This window comes from Ochlerotatus camptorhynchus, unplaced genomic scaffold (assembly GCF_037179485.1).
Source record: "Ochlerotatus camptorhynchus isolate MF236.1 unplaced genomic scaffold, CSIRO-AGI_Acam_v1.1 ptg000213l, whole genome shotgun sequence".
In the NCBI taxonomy this organism is placed as follows: Eukaryota; Metazoa; Arthropoda; class Insecta; order Diptera; family Culicidae; genus Ochlerotatus; species Ochlerotatus camptorhynchus.
Genome location: NW_027040703.1, coordinates 6,430,621 through 6,451,210, shown reverse-complemented (window position 1 = coordinate 6,451,210; position 20,590 = coordinate 6,430,621). Strand labels below are relative to the sequence as shown.

The 20,590-nt window shown below is 39.8% G+C and overlaps 2 protein-coding genes across 11 annotated transcripts in view; one reads left to right on the top strand and one right to left on the bottom strand.

Annotated features, from left to right (window-relative positions):
• Nucleotides 1-20,590, bottom strand: part of Hipk (Homeodomain interacting protein kinase) — a 479,478-nt gene that overhangs the window by 81,196 nt on the left and 377,692 nt on the right. The gene's annotated exons all lie outside the window — the stretch shown is intronic.
• Glut1 (Glucose transporter 1) overlaps nucleotides 1-20,590 on the top strand; it is a 317,829-nt gene that overhangs the window by 276,841 nt on the left and 20,398 nt on the right. For 7 of the 10 annotated variants that reach the window (XM_065224653.1, XM_065224649.1, XM_065224648.1 and 4 more), the window contains one exon: nucleotides 1,348-1,451. The exons of 2 other annotated variants lie outside the window; for them this stretch is intronic. In XM_065224653.1, coding sequence (XP_065080725.1) covers nucleotides 1,348-1,451 — 104 coding nt within the window. Of the gene's footprint in view, nucleotides 1-1,347; nucleotides 1,452-8,953; nucleotides 8,960-17,521; nucleotides 17,954-20,590 lie in introns of all 10 variants that reach the window. One more of the 10 variants, XM_065224654.1, reaches the window with a different exon arrangement.

Below are 20,590 nucleotides of genomic sequence, written 5' to 3'. Positions count from 1 at the left end.
TATCGATTGAAATGAGTGATAAATTATAAGTTATTAAATGAATTTCAATCATATGAAATTCAATTCAAGTCAATTAAATGATAATCGGGATTTAATTCTAGAAAATAATACGTTAATGTTCAAATTTATTTCATTTAAGTTTTGGTTCAAATGAATCGGAAGCATGTTTGTTTTTGTTTATGACCTGGCATAAACGTCATGCTATATCACACCAGCGTAGTTTGAACACCTCCGCCTTATATCGATATCATCTCGCTATATCCCGTGAAATAGTGCGTAATGAGTACGGGGTATTATCTGTATATCGGTATCAAGCTTGAAAATCAAATACCGATAAATCGGTATATCTGGCAACGCTAAATCCAACCAACCCATGTGTACAGGTCTAATGCAATGCATTCCCGCTAAAAAATGGGGAAATATTACATCCGAAATTTGGAAGCCTTTGCATCGATTGCCGAAAACCAAGATTATGAACATTTCGAACCATTCCCCCCATTTGTTTAGTATTGTATCGCCACTCAATAATGCGATGTTTGATAATCATTAACCATGACCAAAACCCAAATACCTTTGTCCTCTTTCCACTCAATCGTACACGCTTAGTTAATAATTGTAAATATTCGAATAAATGTCACCCACCGTTTAATAGCTTTGGAACATGACTCTCACTAATCACCCCCTGAAAGCCGAACGAATCCCTCCCGCTCACGCACAGCCAATTATCGAAAAGTTTACTTCCCCACTTTCACAACTTAGAACTTCGTTTCACCTTTAAACACGAATGCACACATCATACACAACAAAGAAAACACACCTACTTCTAATTAGATGAAAATTACCAGTTTCGGACAAAACTGAGCACGAGAGTGCTACTAAAACTTTTTCCAGCTGACACACGAAACTGTCACGCTAACGTTTTGGCTCCTTATTACCAGTTTTCTGTATCAAGAATTCAATCAATCAACCTCTTCGTACACCTGTCCAGTTCACGGGCTCGAACCTTCACACCCAAACGCCTCTTTCTCTAAAAAAACATACTTCTCTACACGCACACACTGGAAGAAAAAGCACCACCGTTTCCGTTCTGTATAAAGACAATGCGCTGTAAAAAACTGCTAAACTCCTCCTAACAAAAAAAAACAACCCAAACGAACTGCTTTAAATTCAACCAAATCTCAACCAACCAAAACCAAAATCGAAGACGTATCGAACGTAAGCAAAAAGTTAAGAAAAAAAAACGAAAGTCAACCAAAAGAAAAAAAAAACCCAAAACCCTCCAAACCAACCTATCCGTAATCTGATAATATTCACTTATTACATAATCGTAGAGTGTGCGAATTTCAGGAGTATGCTAAACTGCGTAAATAACCTGGAGCCGCAGAGTATGAACTCGGGCATCGAACGTGCCGCGCTGATGATCTCCGAGGAAAAGACCCAGCACGACTCACGTAAGAGACTAGTTCTGTGGTATTCGCTTACCCTGACTGTCCACAGTTGTCACCTACTTGTTTTGATTCTATCACTACTCCAACTACTACTACTACTACCACCTACCTATGTACTGTAAACCTATTGTTCAGAACAAAAGCAGAAAACTAGTACACGTTTTGTTCAGTGTGTGTGCGCGTCTCTCTCGCTATCTTCCATCTATCCTTCTCTAAACATGTTTATTCGGATTAGGCAAATGTACGAACTTTTCGATTTGATGTCTTGCAAAAAAAACACAACCTTCATTATAATGAAATAGTAAAAGTAAGGTTCTAAAGTTCGTGCATCTGTTCATTTCACTTAGATTTCTAGATTTGTCTTCTAAAAGATACTTTATTGTTTTGCAATTCCAAAAGTCTAAGTGTGCGTGAAAATGTAATTATTACTCATGATGTGTGTTTGTACATATATAATTAATCAAATCAATTAACAAAAAAATATGGTATGCTTTATGTTAATGTTGGACGTTGTATATATAAACTGTTTTATTCGTGTGCATTCGATGTTGTCATTACAGCTGCTGTTAAATGTGTTTCGATGTATTGTGGTAAAAATTGGTAATAATTTTGTTATAGATAATAATGCGTAATCAACGACAAACAAGTTGATTACCCAACACGATTTGAGCAACGGTCTGAAGTACAACTGAATGCGATACATTTGATTTCAATGCTTCAAAAAAAAAATAAAAAATATCCCTATATTTACTTGCATCTTTTAATTTCTAATAGTGTTCAGGAAAGAAGTGCTACCATAGACATATAGTTTAAACTAAAAATATCTAATATAATTATGCAAATCACGATAAATCACAAAATACATAAATGAATAGTCGAGTGTTGAAATATCTGCAAATTTCACAAGAAGTGCAGTACAATTTTGATCAACTTCTATAATTAGTTTGATACCAGTTACTCCACTATTATCGAAACTGTCACAGGTTGACACAATCCACGCACTTCTATCAACAATCAATACGAAACTAACGATTTTAACTGCAGCAGGAGCTTGTGTTTTGTTTAGGAATAGGAATTTGAGCTGGGTTCTCTCTGTTTATACGCTTTAGTATGACGCGCTTGATATAGATGGCCTACAGCGACTCACGAAGAGCTACTGATTCCGATCAATAGCGGTGAGGCTTATTCCTCCTTCTATGGATGCTGATGTGGGCTGCAGCTCGCTGCTTGCAGGCATCACTCACCACGCGGTGGTTGAATAAACATCGTTTGGTGAGACCGGATGGAATTCAGCTTTGAAATCTGTGTTAGGGAAATCGCTTTTCGCAGGAAATCGGTGATAATTTTAATTATCATAGCAACAGTTGCACATTCGTGCAATTTTCAATAGTCACATTTTGAAAATTAAAAAGTGTTAATTTTAACAGATTCGTAGAAAAAATTCCTATCGATTGGCGTATTAAGAATTAAAATTCATCATCTCTGGATCAAAATCAGACCACTTTCATGCCGCGATCGACTTTGGTTTTTGAAATTGCACCCCCAATGTTGCCTTCAAGAACATGGCATGTTAGATTTAAACATATCTAGATAGAGCTGGAATTAGGCGTAACAGCTTTTATAAACAATGAATTCTCTCGATGATTTTGAGGAATTCAAGGCACGCCCACGCAAAACAACATTACCGTCGGGTAGGGGAAGTCTTACCCTACCTGTAGGTGATGTTTATTTGCGTGGGTGAGCCTTGACTTTCAAGACATCATCGAAAGAAGTCATTGTTTACAAAAGTTGTTACGCCATAATTCCAGCTCTATGGGAACTGACATAGATGATTGATGACCTTGACAAATGTCCAAAAAATACTCTTTTACAAATTGATGATGGTCCTGAAAAGGGTCGTATTGTCGTGATGGTTGAGTGATACTGAGCTATTAGGGTGTTAAACACAGATGAGCCTGGTGATCTGTGACGGAATGATGGTGACGCGCTTGGCATAGATGACCCACAGCGACTCACGAAGAGCTACTGATTCCGATCAATAGCGGTGCGGCTTCTTCCGCATTCTATGGATGCTCATGTGGGCTGCAGCTCGCTGCTTGCAGGCAGGCTTCCGTTATGTACTGGAAAACAATGTTCAACGCCATGCGCCGAAAGCACTGCTGCTCCTAATGCCGATGACCGGACACCACCACACACGGTGATTGGAACTGAATCCGATCTGCGGTAGAGGGCAACCTTGATAGGTAGCTGCTTGCGGGGAGCCTTTCGTTGTGTACTGGAGAACACCACCACTCACCATGCGGTGATTGAATAAACACCGTTTGGTGAGACCGGATTGAATTCACCTTAGAAATCTGTGTTAGGGAAATCGCTTTTCGCAGGCAATCTGTGATAATCTTAATTATCATAGCAAAAGTTGCACATTCGTGCAATTTTCAAAAGTGACATTTCGAAAAATGATAAAGTCTTAATTTTTTAAAGATTTGTAAGAATATTTCGGATCGATTGGTGATAAAATTGTTGAAATTGGTTCAGGGGCAGCTGAGTTATAAACGTTCAAAAACTTTCATAATTTTGTTACATGTCCCATTTTCGATTTTCACAAAGTGTACCTCCATATAGAAATCACAGACGTAGTCCTACGTCAAAAGTAAAGCCATGCTACCAACCGGTGGAAACTAACGATTTTAAATTGGCTCAGTACTTTACTAGCCTATCGGTCCCAAGCAAATCGATTAACGTACCCCATTCTAGTCGAATTTCTAGTACTACACTATGTTTGTATTGATTCACTATGAAAGTTTGACAGATACAATGAGGGGTTCGTGGATTTTCCTATGTTTCAAGGGGTGCATCGATTAGCTTGAGACCAAAGTGAGTACCAGAGCTGAGCCAACAAGTTGAGTACGTTTCTTCGGGACCTTCTGGTCTTAGAGTTACCCCTATGATGCTACCATGCAGTCATGGCCATTAAACATGTTAAAAGCTTTTTTAATACCATTTCGGTTTAGCTCAAATGATTACGGTTATTGAAGAACGGTTAAAAATATTTTATTTAAGCTATGCAAAATTAACATCCCAAGTAGCAATTGGGGTTTTATGAGTGTTCTGCAGAGTGTGATTTAGACTTGTAGCATGCTTTAAAACCGTGATAAAGCTCGCAATGTTACTTGGGATGCAAAAACGAAAAGAAAAACTGGTAGCTCGCATCTGGAGAATATTTCCCCCACTACGCATTTAATGCAACTATGTTTCCCGTTAAAGTTTTTAATGCTTTTTATATATGCCCGAGCAGGTGTGTCGAATATAATTGCTCGAATTTTCAATGAAATCCGGTGGTTATTTATGAGTACTCCAGAATCCAAAAGTAGCAGTAGTTGTTGTATCATCCTAGACAAAATCATCGCAAATTAATACATTTCTCGCGTCACTTTTCAAATAGACCAATGTAACATATCCACCATTTTATTTATGTATTTAATCTTCGATATATAAAAAAAAAACATCGTACAGACAAAAATAACTTATCTACTAATTCTAAGCTTAAACACAGTTTTAGTCATACCAAAATCAAACATATTGGAAACCTCGTTGAAACGATTACAGCAGACATCCAGAGGGTTGTTCATTCCATAGTCAGTACGGTGATTCGATCGGCGGAAGAACTCCGGTTGCCGCGTCACCCGAAACGGTGTGTTAAAGCGGAGTTTCTCAAGTATGTCTGCACAGTCGATATGGTCTGTCAGGACATCAAAGATGAGCATGCGTTGAAGGAATACTCGTCTGCTTGATAGTGTTGGTAGATCAATCAACATGCAACGGCTTTCATATGATGGCAGGTTCGTTCTATCTCTCCAGTGAAGGCCTCGAAGAGCATATCGAACAAAGTTCTTTTGAATTCGTTCAATCCGATTGATGTGAACTGCATGGTACGGGGCCCAGACTTGCACCCCATATTCTAAAACACTGCGTACAAGTGAGCAATACAGCGTCTTTAGACTGTACACATCTTCAAAGAATTTCGTGTTACGCTTCAAAAATCCCAGCAGAGAATACGCTTTGGCTGTTACTGAAGCGATGTGTTCGACAAACCTTAGTTTGCTGTCAACGAGAATCCCCAAATCCTTAACGGTGCTCGTACGTTTCAAGCAACAAGTTTCCATTCTGTACTCGAAAGCAATCGGTGTACGTGAACGACTGAATGTAATCACGCAACATTTCTTGATATTGGCCTCCATTCCATTCAAACTGCACCATTCCAGAAGTCCGTCGATATCCGTTTGAAGCGCACAGCAGTCTACCAGCGACGTGATTACTCGGTAAAACTTGAGGTCGTCAGCATACAAGGATTTTGGAGATTTTATCTTCATGCAGAGGTCTTTAATGAACAAAACAAACAGCAAAGGTCCCAAGATACTGTCTTGAGGCACTCCGGAATGAACCTGGAATGGAACAGAGTAGGACTCACCGACTTTCACCGAAGAACTGCGCCCTGTGAGATAAGACAGAATCCATTGTGTCAGCCACTCAGGAAGTCCTATCCTTTTGAACTTTTCAACTGCAAGGATGTGTGGCACCTTATCAAAAGCTTTGGCAAAGTCCACGTATACAGCGTCGACTTGCTGTCGTTTTTCCATCCTATTCACAAGAGTCGATACATAGCTTAGCAGGTTCGTTGTGGTCGAGCGCTTTTTCATGAAACCGTGTTGTTCAGTAGAGATAATACATTTGGTAGACTGGTACAGCACATCATGCACCAAGCTTTCGAAGATCTTCGGCAGACAGCTGAGAATGGAGATCCCACGATAATTCTCTACATCGTTGAGCGAACCAGATTTATGAATTGGTGTGATTGAAGCAGATTTCCAAATCGTAGGAAAGCACTTCTCGTTAAGTGAACGGTTGAACAAAATGCTTGCAGGTAACGCTAGAGAATTCGCACAATGTTTAACGACAAATGGAGGCAATTGGTCAGGCCCAGCGCCTTTTGAACCGTCGATTGATTGCAACTTGAGCAGTACATCGTTTGGTAAAAAATTCATCCGTGGCACGTTTACATCATACTGCGGAATACTGTCCAGGTACGTTACAGACAAAGGTGGTGAGTTATTACTTGACACACTTTGAAAGTAAGACGAGAACATATTCGCTGATTCCTGCTGCGTAGTGGTAGTCATTCCTTGGTAGCGCATGTTCTGAGGAATCCCTTTCGTCGATTTTCGTTAACGTAATTCCAGAATGATTTCGGGTCCGCTTTCACGTTGTCCTCGATGCGATGAATGTAGTCGCGAAAACATCTTGCGTTTAAAGAGTTGTATTGAGCCTCTGTATCACGCATTTCAGTTTTTCGTGACTCACTTCTGCGTTTAAAGTATCGTTTCCTAGATTTACGAAGACGATTCCGAAGGTGCCGAAGGTCCGCGTTCCACCATGGCTGGTTTTTGTGAAGTTTCCGTCTACGTTTTCTCATCGGTACACTAGTTCGGATGATTCCAAAAAGCTCACCGTAAAAACGAACAGCTGCTTCGTCCACTGAATCTGTTCTTAATAATTGTTCCCAGTCAACTTGTTGAATTTTCCCATTCAACACAGTGAAGTCAAAGCGATGAAAATCAAAGCATTCAGACTCCTCTTCGACAAAATTGTTCTCAACAACCAGTTTTAAAACGATCGGTTTGTGATGTCTGTCCACTTGCAACAGCGGTAAGGGTGGTTCAAACATATCTGCACAAGCTGAACTGTTGGTAAAAACCAAGTCGAGTAGCCTATCGTTGTCATTAACGAAATGCAGTCCTGTAGGCAACATAGATTCAACCAATGCTAATTCAGACTCCGTGGACGCATTTATCGGCAAGAAGCAGTTCATGTCCTCGTCATATTGCCAGCATAAGCCTGGCAGATTGTAATCACCCAACACAATCATCTTATCACATGCTCTAGCAAGCGATGTCAGTTGCTGAACACAAGTGGAGTGTGTTTCGTAAAGCGCAGGGTCAGAATTAGGAGGCAGGTATACTGTACAGAGAAAAATCTTTTCGTCCTTCAACTCAATGCAAACAGCTGTTTGTTCCAGTATAGCGTCTTCCGAGAAAGTAACAGATGTGCTCATCAGCCCGGTTTTGACACCTATCAATACACCAATCAGAGAAAATCGAAGTTGAAGTTCGACAGATTACTGTTTAAAAACAATACATTTTGCAATACTATTTTTAATGTAGTCAGTGTATAATAACGTTGAAAATTCGGAAGAAACAGTAAAATCACAATTTTACTTTGAATTTCATGCTACAACATAGAAAAAACCACATAGGACGTTTTGACAAGTCGAGTTGTACATCGGACATGTTACATTGGACGATTCCTCTCAATGACATATTCAATGAGTGTTACATTGGACGTTTTGTCTACATGATACTAGATTCCCTTTCACAGATTTCAGAGTATAGTACCTAACTTTAGATTGGCCCTGCCTTTGGAAAATGAGCACCAATCATGTTAGGCAGTCCGAATGACCGAAGTAACAATCATGTACCCATCATTTCAAATTCTACATTGGACAACTTTTGATCAATGATTATTTTAAATAAATGAAAGTAAATTTGGATGGATGTTTTTGTATCACATACAATGATAGAAGAGCAATAGTTTGTATCGCTTAGTTCGATTTTGTTTACAATTGTTACATTGGTCTTTTTTTTTTTTTTTTTCTTTATTAACGAGACTTTTAGCCTTAGGCTGGTTCATCTCTAATATGTTACATTGGTATTTATATACGAAAATCCTTATACGATTAAAAATTTGCTGAGAATACAGAGGATAGTTCCAAGCAATATACAAAACTCCACAGCTCCAAGTAAATTATGACAAGAGTTCCAAAGCAATGCCAAAGAAATCTGAATCTAATGGTGATTCGAATCCAAAGGAAACCTAAGAATAATTTAATATGTTTGCAAGCGTCACGGAGAGGTAATTAAGCAATAGTTTTGAGTTGAACTATATTGAAGATCATGATAGGATAGTTTCGTCGAAGATTTGACGAGAATTCATCGGAAAATCGTGTAAAAGCATCAAAGCCAGTAAAAAGAAGATTCTTTTTTTCTCCGTTCGGGACATAACACCACTGAGCGGCGCCGGTGGTGTAGTGGTAAGCGTGATTACCTCTCACCCCAGAAGGCCTGGGTTCAATCCCAGTCGGCGCCGCCGGGATGTTCTGAGGCATAACATCTCTGATCACGCCTTCCTTCGGAAGGGAAGTAAAGCCGTTGGTCCCCGGTTCATGAGTTGATGGATCGATAGGTAGGATCCAGGCGTGGTAGCTGCCTCCCTGGCGTCGGTAGCATTGGTCCTCAGCACGGAAAACAAGATCGACGCAATCAAGGAAAAAAAAAAAAAAAAAAAAAAAACATAACACCACTGCGACCAGTAATTTGATCTATTGTAGTATATCCCATGTCCTTAGTTTAGTGCATGTCGTATTACTTCATCACTATTGAGAAATGATGAAGTATTCGGTTTTATACAGTTGTCATTCTTGCCTTCATCGCAAGGAATCGATTCTAATTGAAAGGTCCCGCTATTTATACCCATTCGGAGTGTTGAAACACCCTCCAAAGGCGCGCCCCTTTGTCAGTCAAAAGTCCTTAGCAACAAAAATAAGCAATGACACCGATAATGACCATATGCATCAGAACCCTAGTCTTAACCACTTTAAACTATGGAACAATGAATAGAAGATTAGGAATCACATAGATGAAGACTAACTAACTCGTTTTTTCCTTGTTTCAAGATCATCCTCGGTGGACAAAGCCGAGTCTTGTCACTATCAACAAGGCATAAAAACAAGGATTAAGATGTATTCCTTGGATTACTGAAAAATCCTGTTCCCCTAGTTTGAAGTAGTCAGGACTACGAATCGGTGGTAGATCTTACATCCCGTAACGTACCACGAAAAGGTGATCTACCCACGTTACGGGGCAAGAAGAAGATTAAATTATTCAACATACTTCAAGAGCTCTTCATAGGGAATTCTGTTAGGAGGCTCGATATAATCAAAAATATTTCTAATACAGATAGACAAAACATTAAAAGTGCTAACAACATTCAAGAAGGCACTCAGCTGGTAAATAGCTTTCCTGTGAAATTATAGTGTATCTGATAGATTTGTGTTTTTTGCAGAAAATCAAAAACATATAAAAAGGATAATATTTCAACGCCATTATTGACCGTCTCTGTGAATGGTAGCATTTCTTTCTGTTAACAAATTTACCGTAGATTAGTCAAATGCAGCATGCTTCTTGCTTCAACAGTACAAAACTACGACACATCATACCCACACTAAATGTACACTTATAATCACTAGAAGCCAATCATTCCAGCTTCATCAACTGAAATCAACTGTAAGCCAATATGCTAACCGATAAAAAAAAACCAAATCTCACCAGCTTATCACACATCAACCGAAAGCGCCTCTGAACGCGTGCCGCCACCACCTAAGTAACCATTTTCATTAAGCGACCGCTTAACATTAAATCCACTCTGGCTCGTCCTCATCAATCGCTGCCTCCCATCAGAAAGCGAGCAAAGCGAATCACACCCTCCTCCTCCTCCTCCGTCAATCCGCCAACACTGACCGTCATAGTGAACCATATCGTGCTCTGGGGTGGAGAGGGCACGCCATCCTGCGACCATTTCCCTGTTCATGATGGTGTAGTTCTCATTAAATTTAACGCTTATTATATCGTCCCATCCTGGGCGGAGTCGTCCGTGGATGTCTGCTGCCATTTCTTCCGGTTGACCCCACCGGGGTGTGTGTACTCTCTGAACTGTCATCACCCTGACTGACAGAACGAACTGCTGCGGCCTGTCGTGGCCCGGACATAATGTCAGTCAGGTTTTGCGAGGTCCCGCGCGTCTCGGTTCACCGAAAGAAAAGAAAAATGTGGAACATCGCTGGAAGTAAGCATAATTCTCACGTTTCACCCCTGCCTTATGCTGGACGCCCACTTGCACAGCAACTCAAACGTATCAATTTCATTTCATTTCCTTTCGTCCTCATTCATGGCCGCGGCTATACACGGAGATAGCGCAATCATTTCTTGCCCTTTGGCTATCACCAGTTCCGGTTTTATCTTAATTGTTTCGTCTTTGGGTTTCTACTTTTACGAGCGGATTTTTCCACATTACCCTCCCTCGTTCCCTTCGTCGTAATCGTTGCTGCTGCTAGCTGGGAAAAAGGAAAACTGCAGCAGCTCTGTAACATCACGGCCGCCGACGACGACGATGACAAGAAGATTGGCCATGACCAGAACACGTAAAAAGCGTGCGTATCTCGTTTCGAACTAGGTATGGTCTGTGGTAGGGGAAGAGCCACTCTGCAATTGGAGGATAAAATTCTAAACACGTACACCGACCATGTTACATGGCTTTTGCAAATGAGCCCGCACTGATGAAGATGACAGGGGGAAAATGGGGATCAGCTTATCAAAAAGTAGCACTGTAGGAAGAAGGAAATATGCGATGATCATGGGATTAGGGTGGGCAAATTTAACATATTGTGATGCTACGGGAATCTCCCTCTTCTCGCCAATCGTTTATTCGAAAATTAACATCTCATGCATTCAAAATTCAGCACCATGAACCAGAGATGATGAACTTCACGATTGTTTGACTTCTTTTGCAGGCGACCATATAGTTATCCCTGCCCTTCCAGCTCTACAAATTTTGTGGAATTGTTTGGTAAGATACAGTATTTATCTACCAATTTCATGAACTACACTCTTAGAAATTACTACTTTTACACGAGACGTAATTCAGCTTTGACGTAAATCATGGAACGTAAACAAACATGGCATGTAAAATTAAGTGTCCTGAAACTGAAACATATGCAACTCGACGAAAAGTGCGTTTGATTGAACTGATTTTCTCGTCCTATTTAACTGATTCTTATGTCAAAAGGGCCGCTTGCATGTGTCGGTCTCAGGGAACTGAAATTTACATGCCTTTTTCGTAGTATGTACATTTCCACGGCTCAGCAATGCGATGAGTCAGGATGGATGCTACCCAAAACGGTCAGTTACTGCAAGTTTGACCGCATTCGGATCATGGATTCTGGCGGAAAAGTCAATCTCAAGGCTACATTTATCGGCGCCGGTGGTGTAGCGGTAAGCATTATTGCCTCTCAACCCAAAGGGCCTGGGTTCAATCCCAGTCGGCGCTGCCAGGATTATCTGAGGCATAAAACCTCTAATCACGCCTTCGGAAGGGAAGTAAAGCCGTTGGTCCCCGGTCCATGAGTTGATGGGTCGATCGGTAGGGTCCAGGTGTGGGAGTTGCCTGCCTGCCGTCGGTAGCATTGGTATGCAGTACGGAAAACAAGATCGACATCAATATAGGTCAAGAAATTACGTAACTTATGATTTACGTGGAAATGTTTAGGTACGCAAAGGTTAACAAGGCAGTAACATTGATTTTAAAGAAATTATTGAAAAAAAAATGTGTTTATTCCGCTTTCCCGGCAGTTCTTTGACATCATACCAATTCATAAAATACATTGTTATCAGGGCCCAATAAAGTCACTTTCAATCGAAAATCGTCAAGCGACCACGAAGCTGTTTACCATCACTTTCAATCGAAAGTCATTCTGTCTTCTCTTCGAGCAGATCCCCTTCAACATCAACAAAACCACTTTTGATGCTGTTTGTTTTGGCTTGACTCGTGCTCATTGCATCTTTCATTGTCAAATGAACCTACTTTCGCATTGAAGCGAAGCTGTTCGTTCCAAATTCGCGCATTTTTTTTCTGACTCTTGTTGATTGTTCACTTTGTTCATTTAAGCGCATGCGCATAGATCTGTGCACGTGGATGTCAAGGCTATTATTATCGGGTGGTTTGTTTACCCATCAATTTGGGTATTTGTGGAATCGGGGTGACGTGTAAAGATCGAAAATCGATATGCGTCGCTATTTTAAAAACCAAGATGGCGGCTTCAGATTTCAGATAAAGTGGGAAATAATGTCAAATGCCCATCAAAATGGGTATTCGGCATGACGTCTACAGCCCGGAAATCAATAACCGATAATTTTGAAAACAAGATGGCGGCTTCGGATTTCAGAAAAAAAATTAGAAATACTGATGCCGACCCATCAATACGGGTATTTTTGGAACCGGGATGATGTCTATAGAATGAAAATCGACATCCGACGCCATGGCTTCTTCAGATTTCAGAAAAAGTGTGAAATACTGTCAAATACCCATCAATACTGGTTTTTCTTTAGATCGGCATGTCGGCATCGTCCGAAAATCGATATCCAACGCCATTTTTAAATACAAGATGGTGGCTTCTGATTTCATAATAGTGGAAAATATTGCCAAATACCCATCAATATAGGTAATTGTTGAATCGGGGTGACGTTTGGAGGCCGTAAATCGACATCCGACGAAATTTTGAAATCCATGATGGCGGCTTCCAGTTTCAGAAAAAGTGGAAAGTGACGAACCAGCCAGTGGCTGAAAGTCACTCTAATAAAGAAAAAAAAAGTGGAAAATACTGTCAAATACCCATCAATTTGGGAATTTTTGGAATCGGGCTGACGTCTAGATTTTGAAAATCCTAAATACATACGGTTTTTTTTTTCAGAATCGCATAGTGGTGTAAGAGCTATTATGCTGACTGTATCCACCTTTATTCAGCAGTGTTGTAAAGCAATGCAATGTTTTTAAATCAATTTAAAACAGTCGAATTAAAGTGTCAATGTACGTACAAATTACACTTATTCAGTTTGTTATTAGATCAAACTTCAGGCGTTGAATTGGGAAGATAGTCAACGTTTATACAGCTTTTAATAAAAAAATTAATCTTAGCAAGTGGAATAAATGTGCATCTATCGATCTCTATGAGGTTTTTTCAGCACATAATTCGACTACTCGTTTTATTCAGCATTGTACACTGTAATACAGCATTTATTCAATATATATGCTTATTTGTGACTCTGAATTGTTTGTTGGGTATACTCTTCCAGCATCTTCTAAAGACACACGAATCGCAATGGACGTTGATTTGGTACTAAATGCTGCTGCAAATGAGTCAAGGACGATGTTCGATTTTGTGATCATTTGTCCCCTGCTGGGACTTTTCAGTAGATAATAATAATAAAAGAGTTTTCAAAAAAGGTGTTCTCGCATGATATTTACCCAACTAACATTTTCAGCTTTGTAAGCCAACTTTTCCTGCGTTGTGCTGTAAAGTAGCTGAAAAGAAGCTGCAGATACAGCTACAAGCAAAAGCTAGCAAAATAGTTTTGGAGAGCGTTTACTCAACTTTCTCACAACCATTATTCAATTTGTCAGTCGCACTGAATAACATCAGCCAATAAATGCTAATGTCACTTCTATACACACACTAATCAACTTTCAACTTGTAGCTGCAAAACAAAGCTAACAAAGTGAATATATTACTCATTTGATGGTTTCTAAACAACCAACCACTCTTGCTGAATAACATAAACATCAAAAGTGCTTCTTCAACAACTAAACAACCTGTACTCAGCTTATAAACTGTGTTAGAGCAACTTCGGAAGCATTTTCACAGTCAACTAGGCTTATTTTTAGACCTGTGCAGTTTTACAGCTTTTACTCTGCTCTTTTATAACTAGTCGAGAAAAGTGATTCGTGTGCACTATTATAAAGCCTCTACTCAGCGATTTTGTTGTAGAAGGGAATGTTGATTTGTTTACACAAGTTCAAAGTGTTGGCGTAGCCCAGTTGGTAGTGTCAAGGTTTGCCAATGAGGTCGTCTCGAGTTCGATTCCAGGTTCCGGTGCAGGGTAAATAATTTGGTGATGATTTGTAGCTAATTTCGATTAATTTGATTCACAGCAAAATAAACTCAATAAATTCCTTCATAAAAAAGCGTAAACAGTATTTAACCCGGCTTCAAGAGAAAGCTGTGTAGTGATTATTGGATAACCGGGAAAAGGTTGAATAAGCGCCTTTCAAGTTCACACACAACTAAACAGCAGGATAACAGCTGTATAGAAGCGTTAATGGATATGCAATAAGAGCTTCTCCCGACCGTTCTAACAGCCATAAGTAGCTGACTAAGTTCGCCAGATTTGCTTGTATAGAGGTTGAGTAAAGGGTTCCTCATATCGTATAACGTTTGAATACAGCTTGAGGCTGTATAAATGAAATGAGTAAAGCGTTTACATTGTGAAAATTGTTAGTTGGGTAATTGGTCACGTTTTGCATTTGCTTATCATATGACATCATTCATTATATAGCGGAAAATACAGGGGATTGGGAGGGACCAATCGAAGCGATTTGGATGGGGAGAGTGAAATTGTCAACTCCCTGTTGTTAACATCTCGTGAAAAAATGGCGGACTCTTCTCCACACTCATTGGGGTATCCTTCTGTTGGACCAATTGTATGATTAGGTGGCTGGAAGGATAGAGAATCTCCATGGAGACATATAGGTGAATTTTCCGATCGATCCACCAAAACCGTTTTTGGCCCTTCAATTTAAACAGGTCTTTGCTTCAAATAAAATGAACTGATGCACTTGACGAACGAAACAAGCGATAGTAAAGTCATGTTTGACAGGAGGAATGTTCATCGTTACTCGATAACGGGAAACACAATCACTTACACGAAAATGATTTTGCTCGAAATGAAGCGATTCTGCGGAGAGTTCATTTTCTTTTCTTTGTTTCGAAAATGCAGAACCCTGATGCTAGTCAACAGCGTGAAGATAACGCAGTAGGCAAGTATTCTATCGAATAACAATTTGTTATATGATGGCCTACTCGCCTACTGCGTTATCTTCACGCTGATCACTTGCATATACCAAAAATAAATCAGCTATAAAATGAACTTGAATTACACGAAATAGATCAAAAGCTCCAATTAGTTCCGACTTTAAATTTTGTCTATATATATCCAGTATTGAATGATATATACATTTTTTTTTGCTTGATTGGTTTTCCGTCGATCTTGTTTTCCGTGCTGAGCATCAATTCTACCGACGCCAGGGAGGCAGCTCCCACACCTGGACCCTACCTATCGACCCATCAAATCATGACCGGGGACCAACGGCTTTACTTCCCTTCCGAAGGAAGGCGTGATCAGAAATGTTATACCTCAGAACATCCCGGGGGCGCCGACTGGGATTGAACCCTGGCCTGCTGGGGTGAGAGGTTATCACGCTTACCAATACATCAACGGTGCCGCTATTGAATGATATTAGCCCTGAAAATTCTAGGGTGCTATTTTGTGCGGCTACGTAGGTATGAGTTTTGAGAGTTATGTCAAATTTAATGATCTTTGTTCATTGGCAAAGTTTCAAGTTTTGTTGGAATACGTCAGTAGAAAATAAACTTTAGAATATAAAAAAACATAGTTAAGTGTAAAAAACTAAGTCGACGGCACCAAACCTCAAAAAAATATTTCTGAAGACATAAAATCACTAAAATGACCCGTTTTGGAGTTATTAATTTTATTCCGCTAAATTGCATTCCTGGACCACTGTGGCATAGCCATGGTGTTTCAATGCGTTAAGACGAAAAAGAATTCGTAGCCGGCATTTGGAATCAAGAAGTAGTGTTAGATTTTTTAAAATATTTCACAAATGTGTGTCTCTTCATGAAATTTGGAAATCATCTTTAATAGAATCATTCCATTCTGTGAAAAAAAAATCCAGTCGAAAAAGAAAGGTATTGTATGTGTTGTGCTTAGTAGGCCCAAAATTAGATCTAAACCCTAGAATTGGTAGTCTAATTTGTTTTGTATATGTATCTAACTTTTATGCTGAGAGGGGAACGATGGTGCGCAATTTTCGAAAAGCGCTAAACAAGGTTGAAAACCACTGTTCTAATAAATGATCAACAAAAACGAAATAGTTCTACAACGAAGGTATCATTTGCCTACCCTATCGAACCATGATCTTTCAGGTGGCAAACAAGAGTCACTTCCTAGTCTAAGTCATATGAATCCCGTTATCATGCACCAGCCATTACAACCATTTTCATCCCCCATAAAAAAAAAAACATCTACAGGAAAAACGGTTCCATGAAAAACGGTCTCTCCTATCGCCTGAGGCCACTTTGGCCCAGCCCGAAATCTGCATTGCATCATCAGCAAAACTTTAAACCTCACATATTTGCTTCTCATCCTCGCTCCCCCTCCTGATGACACCCATCTAGCCCGGGTGCCAAAAGAGCCATCCTGCAATACACATGTGTTTTCATAGCTCCAGTAGTGACACACTTTGAATACCTAAATAGTCCTCACATTTTTGCCACGCTCCGCAAACCTCTACTATTTGAGTGGTAAAGCGTACTGTCATCCTAGAAACAACAACAACAACAAAAAGCCAGCAAATATCAACCTCACTAGTTTTTATCAGTAGACACTATGCGCCAAATAGTTTAAGCACTTCAAACTTTTCATTATTTTGTGATTCTGGTATTCAGTATTATTTTCCTGTGACAAACCACACTCTGTAAGATATCTTCTATGCTGTAGGAGTGAAACGCGTTCGTTCGCTTGTGCACTGAGCGACCAACCGAAAGTGTCTCAAGCGTGTTGTAGATCCATACTAAAAACCGATATAAAAATCATTGTGCCAGTTGCACAAAAGTTGAAATGACCAACCACCCAACAAGCTTTTGTACAGAGGTTAAAAATAAAATACCCAACTGTCCCGCAAAACTGCCTCAGCACCAGTCCCGAGTTCAGAAGCAGTGCACACACAGTTCACAGGACAAGCCCACGTGCGCTCTGTATCAAACACGACTTCGTTTCGGTTTGCTAACTGATGCCGCTCTGCCGCTAACCATGTACCTATATCTACTAAAGTGCAGACCGCGCTCGCTATCAGTAGTCAAGTATTGTGTTCGTTCTTCACTAAAACAACTAGAAGTGTGTGTGTGACCGCAAATAATAACTACACCTTCACCTGCGTGTTTGTTGCATATTCTCTACGGAGCCAAGCAAATCCAATCCAATCGCATACCTTTCCATCCAAAGTGTTCGGAACGACGGGAACGCTGGACGGTGAGATGGGTCCCTATCCGGTAGGAACATCCGGTACGCTGGACGGCGAGATGGGTCCGTATCCGGTGGGAGATGGAAACCTCCTGGGGCCGTCGTCCAGAGTGTTCGGAACGACGGGTACGCTGGACGGAGAAATGGGTCCCTACCCGGTGGGCGACAGTACCACGCTGCTCGGCACGCAGTACTTCGGTACGACGGCACTGACCGGGTACGGTACCGAAGCCCTGACAATCGGTTCCGGCCGGCTCAACTACGGATCGACGGGACCAACCGTTAGTACAACTTGCTCACCGATGCCAAAGAGACGAACGCCCGGCGTTAGCCGGAGGGCTCCCGCGGGTGGTGGCGGCCGCGGGGGCCACAACGACGAAGGTGGAGGATGTTCCGCCGGCAGTGGGGTAGCCGTTCGGGACAGCTTCCGCCGACATTCGGCCCACGGACGGATAGTGAGCTCAGGTATATGACTTTTTTGATTGATTTTTGGTATACCCATATGAACGGGAAGTGAGGTGAATGGAAGTAGAAACAAGTTACCCTATATCACAGTGGTCGACATTCGTGTAAATGCACTTTCGAGGAGATCTTGAATTATTGTTACTAGCCGAAATAAATTTTGTTTCCAAAGTACTCTTGCGCTACAAATGAAACCCTCAGAAACTTTTTCACTCAGTAAACTATAAAAAATGACTATTTTAGCAGGCGAAATAGCAGAATAAAACATTAATTTTTAACTCGGCCTTCGCCGATTTGCATGAATCTTTACATAATTGCTTGTTAAGGGTAATCATTTGTGCTAAACCATGATTTTTTTTTCAAAGTGGCGTTTTCGAAATTTTTCAATAAATCGTAGCACGGAAACGTCACTTCTATCAAAGACATCAAATCAAGAAGACTGGCAACTCTGCCGAATCCAAGTGACATATACAGTAGCGCTGCGGTCGAGCGAAGGTGGAAAAACTACAATGAGCAAATACACAAACCTTTCTTCTGAGGTTGTAATATTTGCTATCAAAATCGTTCGAAGCATTTACCTTTGCGCGGCAGATGACGCTAGTGTGTCGGTCTCATAGAGGTCGTATGAGAAAATGGAAAAGTTGCCAGTCTTCTTGATATGTTGTCTTCGCTTCTAATCAAATAGACGTCTGAGAAAAAGTTGTGGGGAAAAATAAAGTCTTTCTCCAAAAATTTAATAAAAGTTGTTGATTAACGATTTTTGTCAATTTTCAATTTCCAAGGCTTTACTATTTCAAAAATTTGTATTTTTTTAAGTTTTTATTTCCAAAAATTTAAAAATATTACACAAAGTAATTTATTGTTCAATAAGTTCTTAACACTTTTTTGGAATATTTTTCTCAAAATTATTGAAAAAAAATATTACCACTTGGAAATAATTTATTTTTCTCTTGAACTTTGTCTCAGACGTCATTTCTATTAAAACTGACGTTTACGTGCTATGATTTATTCAAAAATGTCAAAAACACCATTATGAAAAAAAAAATCATGTTTAACAGTGGCCGAATTTTGTAAAAAAAAATATACCAAACAATTATGCAAAGTTTCATGCATATCGGAGAAGGTCGAGTCTGATCGATTCACCATTTGGCGCTATTTGGAACTGTTAATTTTGAATGTATTATATTGAAACCTCCATTTACGAAGGAGCAAATCTTCCTACAATCATTTCTTATGAATGCAAGAAGCTTGAACCTGGGAGCTAGATTTTCACACACGATAAGCCCCGCTACAATACAGCATCGATGTTTATAGACTCCATAGATAATATACTGAAACTTTCAATCAAGCAGTAGTGCAAAACTTGATTGACGCGTATTTAGGAAGATTTAAAATGATTGTCTTAATTTAGATGGATAAAACCTATAGAGAAAAAAAGGCAACAAACGAAACCTGATGCAACGAAAAGGGAGGGGTTTGATAACCATAACTTAATGCACTTTTCAACACCACTTCAGTACTTTTAATTCAAACTTTTTAAAACCAAAATTGTAAATGTTTAACTTTTTTCACAAGAACGAAAACCACGCAGCAAAGCGGCCTACTTCGATCCGGTTAGAGAAAACTAGTAAATACTCAGAGTCGGTTAGAAATGCTATCTAACCTGATGCTTTAGTGTGATAATTTATTGGCTAGAGAAAGGTCTGAAGAGGGCAGGTAGATAGTTCCACTAGAGTACGGCAGTATGAAAATTTAATAGAAGTTGAAAATGAGCAATGCGGGTGGTACTAGTCAAACGCACACTTCTTTACCTTACGCATACATGAATGGATGAGGGGACTTGAAGTATTTGAAGGTTGCAAAGACTCATTTCAGCTAAAATAATGTTTTTCGGAATAATAAAACCAAAAGATGGTATGATGGCATGTTTTACTTGTAACTTACAAGAAGAGGTTACAAAGTATGCGTTAGAAACATAAAACTTGTAAATTTTGCTTTCTATGAGTCACAATCAGCGATTTGCTGATCGCTGAGTGAGTGAGTGAGTGAGTGAGTTTGTGAAAAATCGCTGATTGTGACTCTCATGAAGTGAAATAAACAGGTTTAATATGTCAAACACATTCTTTGGATTGGATCATGGCATCTAATTATTTCATAATTTAGAAAAACATTGTTTTAGCTGAAATGAGTCTTTGCAACCTTGAAGTATTTCTTCAAATCCACAAGCAAAAAAGTGCACGTTTGACTTGCTCATATACTGTTTGCGGCTGTGGAATAGTTCTGGTAACGATTCATCACTACATAAAGCCCCACGTTACCGAAAGCATTTCCAGTCGATGGTGTGTAATAATGCAATTCTTCTTTACACAACTATTGTGTTGCTCCTCTCGTCATGACCAACATTCACAAAACAAAAATTGCCAAAATATCAGCCTTATACATTCCATAAGATAAACCACGTAGGTCTTATAAGAATGCAAAAACGGTATGAGTGACCATTTATATATTTAATTTAACACATGATCTTCATAAGCTCTTCGCAAGGCGTCTGCTTATTAGTTGCCTTATACATTTTATGAATAATCAGCAATAGAAATTTTCCTAAGGGTATAAGGGGATTTCTATCCGTGTAGTCTTCTC